This window comes from Dromiciops gliroides, chromosome 4 (assembly GCF_019393635.1).
Source record: "Dromiciops gliroides isolate mDroGli1 chromosome 4, mDroGli1.pri, whole genome shotgun sequence".
NCBI classification, from domain to species: Eukaryota; Metazoa; Chordata; class Mammalia; order Microbiotheria; family Microbiotheriidae; genus Dromiciops; species Dromiciops gliroides.
The window spans coordinates 12039901-12056359 of NC_057864.1; the positions used below are offsets into that span (position 1 = coordinate 12039901).

A 16459-nucleotide genomic window follows, 5' to 3' on the forward strand; every position below is an offset into this window, starting at 1 on the left:
CACTGAGTCCGGGTTACACCTGAAAGGAATCCTTGCAGTAACCTACTAGACAAGTGATCATCCAGCCTGTCTGAAGACCTTCAAGGATGGGGAGCCTACTACCTCTCAAGGCATCCCACTCCACTTGAAGACAGATCTAAGGGTTAGGAAGCTTTTCCTCACACAGCCCAAATTTTCCTCTTTGAACCTTTCACCCACTGTGCCTGGCACTGCCTTCTGGGGCCAAGTAGAACAAATCTCATCTCTCTTCCATATGACAACCCTTCAAATATTTGTAGCCAGCTAGGATGTGTCCCCAGGCTTCTCTTGTCCAAGCCATTGCCCCCTTCCATCCTCAGTCCTCTCTTCTTCAGTGTACACCTTCTTGGTTCCTTTAGCCACTCTTCATATGCCATGGGCTCAAGGCCCTTTATCCTTCTCATTGACCTCTCTGGATGCTGTCTAGCTTATCAATATTCTTTTTAAACTGTGGATCTGATAGGATGCTATCAGAAAAACTTGAAAAGACTTACATGAGCTGATGCAAAGTGAAATGTACGGTATACAAAGTGACAGCAATATTGTAAGATGATCAGTTGTGAATGACAGCTATTTTCAGCAATACAGTGGTCCAAGACAACTCTGAAGGACTTATGAAAAATGCAATCCATCTCTAGAGAAAGAACTGATGGTGTCTGAATACAGATTGAAGCATACTTTTAAAACAATTTCCTCTTTCTTAATTTTTTTTGTCTGTTTTCTTTCACATGCTTTTTTTTTTTTTGGCAGGGAAATGAGGGTTAAGTTATTTGCCTAGGGTTACACAGCTATTAAGTGTCAAGTGTCTGAGGCCAGATTTGAACTCAGGTCCTTCCGAATTCAGGGCCAGTGCTTTATCTACTGTGCCACCTAATTGCCCCCCTTTCACATGTTTTGCATGACCACACATGTATAGCTTATATTGAATTGTTTGCATTTTTAAGGGGGGGTGGTGAGGGAGGGAGGAAAAGAATTTGGAACACAAAGTTCTAAAGATCAATGTTAAAATTGTTTTCATATGTAATTTGGGGAAAATAATATTCTAAATAAATAAAAATAGACAAAAAATAAATTGTAGCTCTGAGAACTGAATATAATATTTCAGATGAGGTCTAACCAAGGCAGAGTACCATCTTCCTGCCTCACTTCATGTTACCCAAGATCAATCACATGAGCCTTTGCAGCTTCCATATCATGCTGTTTAGTCCAACAAAGCCCAGAGCTCTCTTTCCAAAAGATTGGCATATACCTCTTGTAGTGAGGGACAGGCAGTGTGGCATAGTGGGTAGAACATTAGCCTTGATGTTTGGCAGACTTGGGTTCAAATCCTGACTCAGTGCTTACTAGCTATGTGACCCTAGCAAGTCAACTATACTCTCTGAGCTTGTTCCTTATCTGCAAAATGGGGATAAGAGGAATTTTTATTCTTAATATTCTTAGCATATAGAAGCTAATGGAGGTCCTTAAAATAAGAAACATAATAAGAATTACATTTGTATTTTGAAGATATCAAAGTGGTATATGAATATTAGTTATTATTATTTATGAATGTTATTATTATTTAGCAAAAAAAGTGAATGTGATCCTTGGTTACACTAAGGGAGCTAGGGAGGCAATTGGTGCCCCATAATCTGCCCTGTTCAGACTATATCCAGAATCTTGTGTTCACTTCTGGACACCAACAGTTAAGGAGTAGTACAGTATTAAACTGGAGAGTGTCTGGAGAAGGGCATCCGGGGCAGTCCATGGCATCTGAAGACCATCACCTCAAGGATCTGGAAAGGTGTATGCTAGAGAAAAGGACACTGGGGCAGAGGGGGGATGGTCATCTTCAAGCGTTTGAATGGTTGTCATATGCAAGAGAAATTAGTCTTGTTCCACTTGAACCTGTAGAGCTGAACCAGGAGCAATGAGGAGATGATGCAAAGGAGCAAACTGGGGCTTGAAATTAGGAAAAACTTCCTACCAATGAGAGCTGTCCCAAAGTGGAATGGCTTGCCTTGAGGTGCATGGGCAAAGGTCTCCCACCAGACTCTGGATGACCATTTACCAAGCATACTGTCAAGGGGATCCCTGGTCAGGCTTGGGGATTGGCCAAGACAGCCTCTGAGGACCCTTCCAGTTCTGAGGGGCTCCCACATATTTTGTTTCTTGGATCAGGTGTTGTGGGAGAGACGGGTCACTTCATTTAGAATTCTGTGCTTTTAGACAGGTATGAATTGGCAACTTGAAAAAGATCTCTTTACCCCAACGATTGTATCTTACCTGATATTTGAGCATGTCCACATTATAATAAGTTGCCTGTGGTTTTTGCTCAGACACTTTCTTTAGGTGAGTCATCAGATTTGGCATGTTTACCCAGAATTCCTTGGTGTTGGCATCACATTGTGCATCATCGCTATTCAAAGAACAAGAAAAGTTTGAGTTTCTAGTTATGCAAAAATAAAAGCACCACACAGATGTACACAGAGACATACACAGAGAAGCGCACATGCGTGTGCCCACATATGTATTCAACAACCTCTGTCTGACTTTTCTACTTATTTGTGGAAATTCTCAGTTTTCCCATCTGCAAAATGGGGGTGAGACCAGATGATCTCTTAACTGCTTTCTAGGTCTGCAATTCTGTGAATTCTGAGCAAATGGATGCTTCTCTTACCTTTAGGACAAAATCCAGGTTCATTCTTTTGGCACTTAAGGCTCTCTACAATCACATTTGGGCCTACTTCCCCAGTCTCACTCAATGCATGTTCCTGTTCAGTCAAATTGGCCGATTTGCTGATCCCCACATGAGCCATCCCAGAGTTTGTACAGGTGGTCCCCCTCTGCCTAGAATGTGCTCCCCACCCATATCTGCCTCTGAGAATCCCAAGCTACTGTTAGAGCCCCTGCAGGTTTGGTGCCACCTCCAGCCTGATCTTTTTAGATTCCTCCCAATTCCTCATATTCTAGCATTCTTGAAATAATCCCGTGTTACTCTGGATATAAACCTTATCTCCCCTTATCTGGAGACATTTTGTGTCCTGTCTAGTAGGATGTTAACTCCTTGAAGGCAGGATCATTCCATTTTTGTTTCTGTATCCCTGAGCCCCTAATAAAGTGCTTGGTATGTAGTAGATGCTTAATAAATATTGGTTGGTGGAATAATGAGGTCAGTCCCATAAGGCAGCCCACCAGATTGACAAAGGTGTCTGGGGTTGGCCAGTTAAACTTACTAAAGCTGATGATGATAATAAGCAGTTGCAATTAAAATGGAATTTTTCAGTGACCCTGGCTGAGCCTAATTGCATCAGGAGGAACTAGATTTTCTTGTTAACATTGTCAAAATTTTGTTTTGACTTATCCCTGCTCATCTGGAAAAAATTTTCCCCCCAAATTGACAGTTTTGTTAGTTTAACAACAACAACAACAACAATTTCAATAGCACTCTAAAGTTATCGTGTATACATGATGTGAGACCTATGATCAGCCTATGAGTTAAAGGCTACAGGGATTGTAACCATGGAGCTAATGAGTGTCAGGATTAGAATTTAGGGATTGGTGTACACTGTACACACTGGTTATACCAGGGAACAAGCAATCGGGTGGAACCCAACCCTCTGGCCCTTCCAGGTCTCTCTCCACTGCACCATGTTCTCCCCAAAAGAGAAGGACACTAGTAACTATTTAATCAATAATAACTATATGGTAAATAGTAACTATATAGTCAATAGTAACCATACAGTAACTCTCCTCAGCCCATTCAGATTCTGAAGCATCGAGTCATTTCACTTCGAAGTTGTGAAGGGAGGGAAGGAAAGCGGAACAATGGTAAGAAGCAAAGTGGAGCATATGAGCCTGGGGAGGTTGGTTGTCTAAAGGCCAGCCTGAGGCTCTGTGCAGCCTCTCTTTCCCTTCTGGAGTCTATTCATTGACTTGGCACCTGGATCATCTGAGAGCTGCAGCTTGAGAGCCTTGAAGGCATATTATTCAAGCCCCTCACTTCACAGATGAAGACACCGGGTCCTAGATAGAAGAGGAGATGTGCTCAGGGGCACAAAACTAGCAAATGGCATAGCAGGACCTAGTCACCCATCTTACACTCCATTCCATTAACTATTTCCTCTGGCACTAGAGGAATAAAGAGATAAAAAAAGAATAAAATATAAAATAAGAATTTTTAAAAAGACAAAACGAAGGTGAATATAGATCATGACAACTCCATCACCCCTGAAAGGGAAACTCTAGACTATGATGGAGGGTCAGCAATATCTTCCTATAAAAGGAATAATGCATGGACATTCACATGTATGTGATTATGACACACTTCTGTCCATAGTAAGAATATACATAGAGAGTAGAAACAATGTGGTTCAGTGGTTAGAGAACTGCACTGGGTTTGAATTCTACCTTGTACATTTGCTAGCTGTGAGACCTTGAGTAAGTCCCTTCACTTCTCTGCAATTCAGTTTCCTTATCTCTAAATGGGGATGACCCACCTCCCAGGGTTAGTGTGGTGATCAAATGGGAAAATAGATGGAATTGTAAAGAAAATGTTAGTGCCAAAGAAATGATTGTATGTATAATACTGTGATGAAATAATGAGATTTAGCAGACACTCAAAGACCCACCGGGAGATTAATCTAGTTCTAATTTAAGGCAACCACAATTTAGATTTTAAACATCACAGTTTGGTGACCACGAAGGGACTGCTGAACCCCTCAACCTTCTGATATTCACATTGGGTAAGAAATTTTATGTTTGTAAGTATGTTAATGCTTCATTTTTGTGGACTTTCTGTTTTTATTTATCTTTACCTGCTTTTGCCTTTAACTAATAACTTTATAAAGCATTGATATTATGAAAGAGAAAATAAAGGGGTAGAAGAAAAACAAGAGAAACTTTATCATCATCATATTTCAAGAATTACTGGCAAAGCTATTTTTTACTGTTTCATCAAGGAACACCTATTCCTAGAAGAAACAAAGGGGGGAATGTGATGAAATATTGAGATTTAGCAGACACTCAAAGACCCACCTGGAGATTAATCTAGTTCTAATTTAGGGCAACCACAATTTAGATTTTAAACCTCACAATACATACATACATATATGATCAATAAATTTTTACTGAACACATTGACATATAATGCTGAGTAAAACATATAGTAAAATTTAAATTTAGCATAGGGCAGACCTGTCGAAATCAGAAAAAAATGTCAATTATAGTATATTTTAAAAGAATGCAGTTTTTAATATTTTTCAGAGAGAACAGCTCAAACCAAGCAAAAACAGCATCATCTAGTATAGGTCCTTAGAGGACCTGCTTTAATAATCATCTGAGACTGCTTTAATCTCTTAAGTACTTTTAGATCCCTCCTTTTTACATTATTAAATTATTGAATGGTAACTTTCTTTAGGCAGTTGTACAGAGAGAACCTTTGGTTCAAAGAAAGGACAAACTCACTGACATGTGACAGGAAAAACCCTGGGAACACTCTTCTATAGAGAAAATTCAGAGAACCCAGGACTCAGAGGCCAAGAAGGCAGGGTTGGGGAAAGTGCAACTATAGAGCAGAAGAAGCATAGCAACTGCTCATATCCTAGTTCAACTAATTATTCTTGCTAATTACATGTTGAAGGAGTACAAGTGCTGAGGGTAGAATACTCTAAATTTGGAGCCTTAGGACAAATCCCCAATTGCCCTGCCCTAGTTATATCTCTGTTTTCTAAGGATAGGAACTGGACCAGTAATTTCATTGATATGGGAATTTTTAGATAAGAAGACCCCTTCTAGTAATTCAAATTGTACCTGCTTTGTAACTTAATAGCCCTAGGGAGAGGGTTGCACAGAGGTGTCAAAAGCCTGTGCCAGTTGACACACAACACTGCTGAGTGCCAGATTAAAATGTAAATTGGGAGGGGCAGCTAGATGGTGCAGTGGATAAAGCACTGGCCCTGGAGTCAGGAGGACCTGAGTTCAAATTCGGCCTCAGACACTTAAGACTTACTGGCTGTGTGACCCTGGGCAAGTCACTTAACCCCAATTGCCTCACAAAAAAAAAAATAAAATGTAATTGGGAAATGCTTAACACAATAATGGAAAATACAATAATACATAGATATTGCTAACAGTGTGGTTTTCTAAGTCAATGTGCTGGTCACAGGGATCCTTTTGTATTGTATGGTTCAGTGGCCCCATTTCTATTGGAGTTTGACATCAAAGGATGAGGGCATTGAGAGTTTAAGTGGCTTGTCTTGGGTCACACAGCCAGGATTTGGTAGTGGTGAAATTTGAATCCTTGTTTTCCTGGTTCTAAGGTCAGCCATCTAGGAAATTGGGGATTCTGCCCTTTGCTAAGTAATTAATAAATGTTCTCTCTCACTCTCTGCCTCATTTCTGTCTCTGTCTCTGTCTCCCTCCCCTTCTTCCTCTCCCCCTCTCTCTTCCCCTTTTCCTATCCCTCTTCCTCTCCAGTCTACCTATCAACTATGACAAAAATCTTTTATTTTAAGAAAAAAAGAAAATATTTGTTTGTCCTACTAGAGTGTAAGATGGATGAGGGCAGGGAACAGGTCTTAGTGCTATACCTCCACAGCAGTGTTATACATGGATAAAGTCAGTATTTAATACATTTTCTTTGTTAAAGTCATTTGCCCAATTCCCCCCCCCCCTTTTTTTAGTGAGGCAATTGGGGTTAAGTGACTTGCCCAGGGTCACACAGCTAGTAAGTGTTAAGTGTCTAAGGCTGAATTTGAACTCAGGTACTCCTGACTCCAGGGCTGGTGTTCTATCCACTGTGCCACCTAGCTGCCCCCTGCCCAATCCCTTTTAATCTTAGCACTTTCACTTACTGCCTGTGTCTTTAGAAATGTCATTGCCCATTTTGGTGCCTTAGTTTCCTCCTTTGTAAAATAAAGGTTTTGCACCAGATGACCTCTAAGATTCCTTTCATTTTAAAATCTGTGATTTGATGCCAAGAATATGAATTGTATTAAAAAAAATATCAAACCCAACATCATTTCCAATAGTCACTTTTCTGTTTCTGAGTAAGTACAATTTAAATAGAGTGCTTACTCATTTGTTTCTGGAGTGTTTTTTCAGCTTGCCAGGGAAGGCAGGCTTTTTAAATACATACACTCTCTTGCGCACACACACACATGCTTCCTTTGCATGCTGCTAAATATTTCCCTTTGATCTGAAAGCACTTGTGTCAGATGCTACTCTTATCAACAGCTAATCCCCCACCCACCTACCAAGCAATTGGCCACCCCCATCTCTGAAGAGTTTGCAGAAAATGGTATTTACCAGCAGAGAAGTTGGGGGTTTGGCAGGACGTGTTCTAACCTGTTGAAATTCACCACTCGGAAGGTCAGGGTGGCTGGGGAGGGGTTGTTGGCAAAGTGTCTGGTGATGCCTGCAGGGAACGACAGCACCATCTCTCCAGTGATCTTCACTATACACCTGGGAGAGCAAACACAGTGAGGGGATGGGAAGAGGGAGAGTCAAGTCAGAGAGCACGAAGTGAGAGGTGGACCTGTGGGGTGGACTGATGCCTCTGTTTCTTACCTGGCTCACCATTTTGGATTCTCAGAGCTAGAAGGGGTTCCAACATGTATCATTCTACAATGTACCTTCCCAGTAGTTTTCTGGACCTTCAGTGAGAGGGAAACCGCTCCTTCCTAAGGCAGCCCCTTTCATGTCTAGGCAATAGGATTTTTCCCCCTAACAGAAGCAAGTTTGCCCATTGATGCTGCTTCTGTGGCCAAACAGCACACAACTAATTCTTCTCCCATATGACAGCTCCTTCATTTACTTGAAAATGGCTGTAATGTTTCCTTATCTCAGAATCACTGAATTTGAGAGTGGGGAGGGGTCTCAGCAGTTGTCCAGTCCAACCCCATATAGCAGAGGAATCCCCACGATAATGGCCCCTACAGTGCTCAGCTAGCCTCCCCTTGAGGAGCCAGCTCTCCAGAGACAGTCTGTTCCACTCTGGGCCAGACGGCTCTCATTGCTAGGAATTCTGGACATGGAGCCCAAAAGACTTCATTCCTGGCTCCTCGCTCTGTCATCGGGGCTCAGACACCAAATCCAATGCCTCCTTCACACTCAACCCTTCAAATAATTGCAGGGAGCTGTCACGTCCCGCCCGGAGTTTTCTCTTCTCCAGTATAAAGATATATCGCGTTCTCCTTCAACTGATTCTCACATGTCACAGCCTCAAAGCCTTTCACTCTCCTAATTGCCTTCTGTTAAACACTCTTTGGTTCAGTTTGGGGGAGACTGTCTCCAGTTTATCAATGGCCAGTAGGCATCAAGGACTGTAGTCTGTTTGGTAGGCAGTAGGCACTTAATACATGTCTAGTATAGTCATTGATTATGCTGACTCTGCAGTTTAGTCTAATAACTCATTTTGTTTTCTTCCTTTAATGAGGTAAAAAAAAGTTTTTTTTCTTTTTCAGGGAGTTTCCATATCACAGGGGGCTTCTGGGAGAAGCAAGGTCTTTTCCTTTCTGGACTTCGGCTTGGCGGCAGGGGCAGGGGGAATAGGGAGAGTAGACAGATCTCATTCTTTATCCATGTGTTTCTTTTTACTAACCCCCTATTATACTTTAAAAAATACTTAAAAGCCTAAATTCTTGCTAAAGCTTCTACTTTAATGTGACCACTTGTTAGATTTTAGATATCACAGCTAGAATTTTAGACCTTACAGGAGAGAGGTCCCTAGTCAGGAAACTCCCTCTACCAATGCAGCTGGGCAACTACTCCCGAACTTAAAGTCTTTTAGAGGTGCTCAGGGCATTGAGAAGTTAAACAACTTGCCTAGGGTCATATAGCCAGTATGAGTCAGAGGTGGGATTTGAATTCAGGTCTTTTAGAATCTACCACCAGCTACTGGTCCACTATCCAAAGCTGCCTCTCAGTCCCTTGATGGGTTTTTGACTGAAAGACTGGTCCATGCAATAACTTCTACAAGTCTACATTTCCACATTTAGGGCATTTGTCTTGTCAGGATGGAAGGATAACTTGTCTTTCTTGAGAACTGGGCAAATAATTACTCTGAGATGATTTCATGTCCTTTAATAGCTGGAATTTATAGCAAAATGTATATTAGCCTGAAGGGTCCAGAAAGGTTTTTGCCCCCAACCATTCAAATGGATTTGGCAAAGCTTCAGCTGTTTCTCATTTGTGTCCAACTCTCTGTGACCTGATTCGGGATTTTCTTGAGAAAGACACTGCATAATTTGTCTTTTTCTTCTCTAGCTCATTTTACAGATGAGGAAACTGAGGCAAACTGGGTTAAGTGACTTGCCCAAGATCACAGCTAGTAGGACAGAAAGGACTGGTGTAATGACATATGGCAAGTATAAGAGGCCGCATGCCAAAGCAGTTAGAATGTTGGAGGAGCTGGAGTCAGGAGGACATGACTTCAAATCCTGCCTCTGATACTAGTTGTGTGAGTAGTTAGGTAAGTCACTTTAATTTTTTTCCAGTTTTCTTATCTAGAAAATGTGGATAACAATATATGTAGCAGAGACTTCCCTCAGCTGTCTTGGGGTTCAAGTAAGGAATTTTTGGAAAGTGCTTGGCAAAGATTCAAGTACAAGATGAGAGTTGCCTCAATTGAACAATAAATGTCTTAATTTCAGTCCCCAGAATTGTGCTACTAATAACAACAATAATAAATGACATTTATATAGCATTTTTTTGTTTTTGCTTTTTTTTGTTTTTTGTTGCCAGGGCAATGGGTATTAAGTGATTTGCCCAGGGTCAAAGTGTCAAGTATCTGGGGCTGGATTTGAACTCAGGTCCTCCTGAATCCAAGGCCAGCGCTTTATCCACTGCATCACCTAGCTGCCCCCCTACATAGCATTTTAAAACGTGCATAGATTGGGCAGCTAGGTGGCGCAGTGGTTAAAGCACTGGCCTTGGATTCAGGAGCACCTGAGTTCAAATCTAGCCTCAGACACTTAACACTAGCTGTGTGACCCTGGGCAAGTCACTTAACCCTCACTGCTCTGCAAAAACCAAAAAAAACAAAACAACGTGCATAGAGGACCTCAGAAGTCTCCTCCACTACTAGGCAGCTTGCTAATTCTTCCTTTACCTTTGTGAGGATCAGAGTGCCATCCCCCTGCTGAGAAAGACATTGTGAGAGCCAAGGCATCACCACCCTGAGGAGAAAGCATGTGACTGTAAGTCATGTCAATCAATGCTAGCAGCCAATCAGCTTGGAGCTGTGTGTGTGGGGACTGCTTTGCTTCCTGTTCCACAGGGGGCTTCTGGGAGAAGCTGCTGAGGATTGCCCTTTTCCTTCTGGGACTTTGGGTTGGTGAGAGAGAGAGAGAGAGAGAGAGAGAGAGAGAGAGAGAGAGAGAGAGAGAGAGAGAAGGAGATATAGGTTTTTCTTCCTTTACCGTATGCCATGCTGAGGACATGGTCGCTGAAAGAGAAGGAAGCTGGTCAAGATACCAGAAAAGGGCAATGCTTCAGAATAAGTTTTCTTGACTTGTCTGAGCATCTCATCTATGGCAAATTAGGCAGGAAAGAAGGAAACTGACTGTGTTTGCAGTCAGTTCTTCCCCTGGGACCAGGCATCTACCACTTCCTTCCTTTGGGTTGACCTAGATGCCAGGTTGATTTCTCTCTGTGACAGGCTATAGAGAAATTTGTCTGCTATGGTTGGATAGGAATAATTTCAGAATGATTCTGGTACAGGAGATGAATATAACCAAGCCTTTAATAAAGGGCTGCTCTTTTCTTGGGGTTAGCAAGCAGCTCTGAGGTGGGAAAAGATAGTTTTACCACCATTTTGCATCGTGCCCTCCCTCCCACACACCCTCTAGGCCTATACTGAAAATCCCTTAAATACACAAATGCTGCCCTTCAAGGGAACAGAATGGTATAAAAGTGAGGGCACTGGAATGAATCAGAGGACTGACCGCTTGCTAGCTAGGTGACTGGCAGAGTTAGGAGAAGGCTTGGAAGCTGCTATGTCCAACCTTCTCATTTTATAGTTGAAGAAATGGGCTCAAGGAGGAGAAGGGACTCACCCCAGATCACACAGGTATTAAATGTCATGTTCTGTCCCTTGCAGGTTTGGACATTTTTCTTGGTAAAAAGGAGCTGAAACCTGAAGAGACCTCTGAGAAACAGCAACGCAGAGAAAAGTACTTGGGGAGAAACCAACAGTTTTGAAAGGCCCAGAGAAAGCAACCACTCAAAAGATGAAGATTTACTAGAGGCAAAATGGACTGAAGATGTTATTTCCCAACAAGGAAAGCATTGAGGATGACAGCTAGGAAACCCTGCTGACAACTCCAATGTTTTGGTGCCTATGAGACAGCATATATTGCCCATTTGTGGTGTGTCTGACAGAAATACGAATGCTGATTTCTCACCCTAAGATGGAAGTGAGGTGCTTCATATAAAGAAACCTAGTTTGTAACTTCTTCCTCTGAAGCAGCAGGATGGAACCAGAAATGGAAAAGATCCCAAAAGCAGTATGAAGGAAAGCCCTGAGACTGTCCCTCTTCTGCTTGAAGAGAGACAATGTCAGATTGGCCCAGATGGGATGATGACTTGTAGAGAGGCAATCCAATGGAGAGCTGAGAAGAGAGCTTGGCTCCCTGATGATCTGAGATTTGCACCTGCTGTTGGGAGCTGAGCTGATTTGAGGGAAAAAAACTTTGGTTTGGGGAAGCTGATTGAAGGAAGAAGAGTTCTTTGATGCTTAATAGAGCTGGTTGAGAAAAGGGAGAAGCTTGTCAACGTTGCTGTCACTGTCGCCCACAAACAGCTAGTCTATTTGTTGGAGTGAGGGCTGTCTTTTGGTTATGATTTAGATGAAAAGGCCATTGAGGATCCTATCAATCAATTCTATCAAAATCCTAATGAAATGCAAAATACTGTGATTCTGTGATTTCCAAGTGCTTACGTAGCCTTTGCTTATGGATTCTCGGTGAGGGAGAACCCCCTGCCTCAAGTTTGTTTCATCTGGGGACAGCTCTCATTGTTAGGACATTTTTCCTGATGTCAAGCCTAAATTTTTGCAAGTTGGACAGGTATAAAAATTCTTAGTTCAAATGAGCTCTCAGAAGATAAATCTCCATGTATAAAATATGGATGAAACTGAAGCTCAAAGCCAACTGCTATTTCAAAATGTTCAAAAGTAGGAACTGTTTGGGAATAGTGGCTTTTCATTTTGTGGACACCTGTATATTTATATACCTCAAACTGCTGCCAGCCTTCGAACATTAAATGTGAGGTCAGTGAGCTAAGAAGCAAACATTGTTTCTCAAGTACATTTTCAGGCCTGGGATCAAATACAAATATTGGCCATGGATGTTTGGCATGTATATATAATCTGTGTAGATTGGGTCCTACAATGATTATTAATAACCAGTGATTTGGGGGTGATTCAGAGTTCCCCTTTTTCTATAGTCCTCATTCCAAAGTCCAGTCTCTTAAAGGATATTACTGATAATGAGATTGAATGAACTCTCCTCTATCTTGGTCAGACCCCACCCAACCTTACTAGGAATTTAATCCTATTTTGTTCAACTCTGGTTCTTTGATTAGATTTCCCAAGGCTGGGGTGGGGGGAAGGTTAATTTAGAAGTAAATAATGTAATCAAAGTTTATTGGAATAGCTCTAGCCTCACATTGTAATATTCATCCTTTCTCATTACTTGTTAACCAATCAGAATTGATTGCCACCCTCTGGAACACCTATTTTTCCAAGGCCATATGAGGGTCTTTGGCATTGGAGAGTGCCACTGATCTTTTTTAATAAAAGAGAGATGACTAATTACTCAGACATTATGTTTCTCCAACTTTTTAAGTGTCAAAGTTCTGAAGGTGAAGATGCCATTCATGCTGGTTGCCCAGTACAATTCAAGCAAACAGTATGGTGAAAACAGATGTTCAGTCATTTTAGACTCCTCATGACCTGACTTGGGGTTTTCTTGGAAAGATATTGGAATGGTTTGCCATTTCCTTCTCCAGCTCATTTTACAGATGAGGAAATTAAGGCAAACAAGGAAGGCTAAGTGACTTGCCTAGGGTCACACAGCTACTAAGTGTCTGAGGCTGGATTTGAACTTGGTAAGGTGAATCTTCTTGACTCCAGGCCCAGGATTCTATTCACTGTGCCATCTAGCCGCCTCCAGACATAGGTTCTACAAATAAATTTCTGGCTCTCCACTAAGTGAATGAAGACAATTATGTTTTCAGAATGTGTGCTTGCATGTTCGTGTTTGGGGGAGGGGGATGGATTAACAAGTTTAAGTCAAAAACAGAACTGCCTCCCTACCCCACCTCCTTTCCCACCCATTTGCTGGGAAAATTTACTGGCTAAGATTTCATTAACTCCACAGCTGTAACCTGGGCTGACTTGGCAGTATATTTTTCCTGCTAGGAATTTAAATTGTATTGCATATTAATCCCACACTATTCTGAAAACAAATACATTTGGTGATGCCAATCACAGCATCACATTCCTGATATAAGGGGAAACAAATTCATACAAGAAAGCAGCCCCTTTGGACAACATGTTGGGTTTGGTGCTGGTACATTTTGCCAATATATTGTTAATGCTTCCCTTGCTCATTAAGGGAACTGGGAATATGTGACCTAGAGAAGAGATGACTTGGCTGGGGCAGGAGAGGGAGTGAAAGGCGGGGATCACTATTGCTCTCTTCAATCATCTGAAGGAATTTGCCTGGAGAGGGATTAGAGTTGGTTTGCTTGTCCCTGGAGGGCAGAACTTGTGGTTCCTCCTTTGTTTGTTCCTGTTCTGAGGACCAAGAACATCAGGAAGGTGATGTCTTGACTTTCTAGTGAATTGGATATAAGTGAGGCATAGCTGTGCCCAGTCATCAGCCTACTAGGAAGTAGGGGGATGTAGTAAAAAGAACACTGCATTTGGAGTCATGAGACCTTAGTTAGGGGGAAAAGGGAACAAAGATTATTAGGCACCTACTGTGTGCCAGGCACCATGCTGTTTTGTAAATGTGATCTCATTTGATAGTCAGAATCCTGACATTGCTTTGTGTTACCTGTGCCATGTTGGGGAGTCACTCAATGTCTCTGAGCCTTGGTTTGCCCTTCTGGAAAATAATGCAGTTAGATTAGATGACCTCTAAGTTCACTTTCAATAGGAGTTCATGATCTACGCAAATTAATCAACCTTAAAGCCTACATAAACGGGAGCTGTTGTTATCACTTTTGTAATTTATGATCCTCTGACTTTACTATGTTTCCAAGTTACAAAGAGGCACATTTACATGTGATTTCTGGAAACAAGCAAATACCCCAACTTTCTAACCATTAGAACTGCCCCAACATGGCATGAGCTCCATGAGAGGTGGTGAGTTTCCCTTCCTTAGAGGTCTTCAGGTAGAGAGGCTGGATGGGGGCTGGTTGGGCTTGAGGTTGAAAGGATTCTTCTTCACATAGTGGCTGGATTAGATGGCATTTGAAATAATGATATTAACATCCTAGAAGGCAGATGTAACTATGGGGATTAAGTACTTTGTTTAACTGGGCACAGAACATGGACATCAAATGATCTGTTAAACAGGGAGGCCAATGTTTCTCTCAGGTGTGTCTGTTGGGGGAGATGTCCCATCCAGAACCAGAGAGTCTTCCCTTTCAAGAGGAATGCTCTCTAAATGCACCCACTTATCGATGATAGGGGGCCTGCTGCATGGAGCTCAGGTACTCAGTCTGAGGTAGCATCCAAATCCATCTACTGCTTGTGTTATTGTTAGTTGTTGCTTCTCCACCATCAGGTCCCTATTAATATATTGAGGTTCTACAACAAGAGACAGTGTGGAGGAATGGGTAGACAGTGGACCCTGAGATGAGAAGATATGGGTTCAAATGTCACCTCTGATACTTACTAGCTGTGTGACCTTGGGCTAGTCATGGGACCCAGCTGGGCCTCAGTCTCCTCATCTGTAAAATGAGTTGGATTCTACAATTCTTTCTAGCTCTAAACCAATAATCCTATGATTTCTATGTATGCAAGATAAGATGCTTTTGGTTTTAGTAACAATGTCTTATTCAGCATGAAATTCTCTTCCCTTTACTAGTTAAGTCACCTATTATCTGGCCAACTAGGTTTTTTGGAGTTGAATGTCATATGAACATCCAAAGTTGAAAAACAAGCAATATGCAGTTTTCCTGACCAAGCTTGGCTTAAGGCAACCAGGTTCTTCACTGGCCTTTAGGCAGGTTGGGGTAGGGTTAGGACTGGGGCTTACTTGCTGGGGTCTGCTCCTTTGAAATAGGCATTGACCGTTTCTGTGAATGCTGCTGCCACAGGGAGGGTGTCCTGAGCTCCCATTGTCAGAGGGCTGGGTCCCCGAGAAGAGCCTGGAAAAAATGGAAAACTTTTACTCACTCTGGATGTAGAAAGCATGTGCCAAAGGTTTGGCTAAAACAGTGATCTGGAGATTTTAGGAGAGAAACACACACATTTGCTAAAATACCCATGACTTTGTTAGAATAGGGAGCTCCCAGTATGCAAATACCTGCACCAAAGCAGATCACATCCCATCTATGATTTAAAGAATACCAGAGAGTTGTTTGAAGTACTCAGAGGTTAAGTGACTGGCCTCAGGTCACACACCCATTAAATGTCAAAGGTGAGATTTGAACTCAGGTCTTCCTGGATCCAAATCTAGCACTCTATCTACCATGCCATACTGTCTCTTCAAGTAAAGAAATACATTACAAAAAAAATCAAGCCTTTTTTTTGGGGGGGGAGAGGGAATGGGGGAGAAAGTGACGTGAAATTCTAAGAATTATGCATCCTTCTTCAACTCAGAGCTCGAGTATTTAAAAATCCTTGGCTGGTTTCAAGATAAATATACTTTCAATATTTCTAGTGTGTGCTTTAGAAAAGGAAAAATACAAAGAGCCAAACCATGATCATGCTTCCCATATATTTCTGATGAGATGGTAACTGGCTGGCAGTTTGTACAGCATAAAAACATTTCTAAGTAAAAAGGTTTCTTTTCCCTTGGGAATTACTTCTCTACGCACACTTCTTGACTTCATTATTTGTTTTTTTGTTTTTGGAAGGGCAAATGATATCCTATGATGTGATACTTTTTCTAGGTTAACCCCAAGGTCAAAAGAAACTAAATGATTTGGGTCTGGTGAGTTAAAATTTATTATAGGGCATGGTGCCACATACTCTTGTAATCCCTGCTACTGGGGAGGCTGAGGCTGGTGGACCACTTGAGTCTGGGAGTTCTGAGTGGTAGAGGGCTAAACCATTTGGGTTTCTACACCAATATGGGGAGCTCCCAACAACAGGGAACCATAGCCCAAGGAGTCATAAATTGACTCAAGTCAAAATGGAGCAGTCGAAAGTATCCATAACGATCAATCATTGGGATTGGATCTGGGGGTGGCCAATGTACTTACAGCCTGGGTGAGATAAGGC

The 16459-nt window shown here is 41.9% G+C and overlaps 1 protein-coding gene across 15 annotated transcripts in view; it reads right to left on the minus strand.

The window, feature by feature from the left end:
• The window catches only part of SGIP1 (SH3GL interacting endocytic adaptor 1), a 236040-nt gene that overhangs the window by 8796 nt on the left and 210785 nt on the right, over positions 1-16459 (minus strand). For all 15 annotated transcript variants that reach the window (XM_043963548.1, XM_043963549.1, XM_043963564.1 and 12 more), the window contains 3 exons: positions 15270-15381; positions 7306-7461; positions 2284-2416 (listed from right to left, as the gene is read on the minus strand). In XM_043963548.1, coding sequence (XP_043819483.1) covers positions 2284-2416; positions 7306-7461; positions 15270-15381 — 401 coding nt within the window. The remainder of the gene's footprint in view (positions 1-2283; positions 2417-7305; positions 7462-15269; positions 15382-16459) is intronic.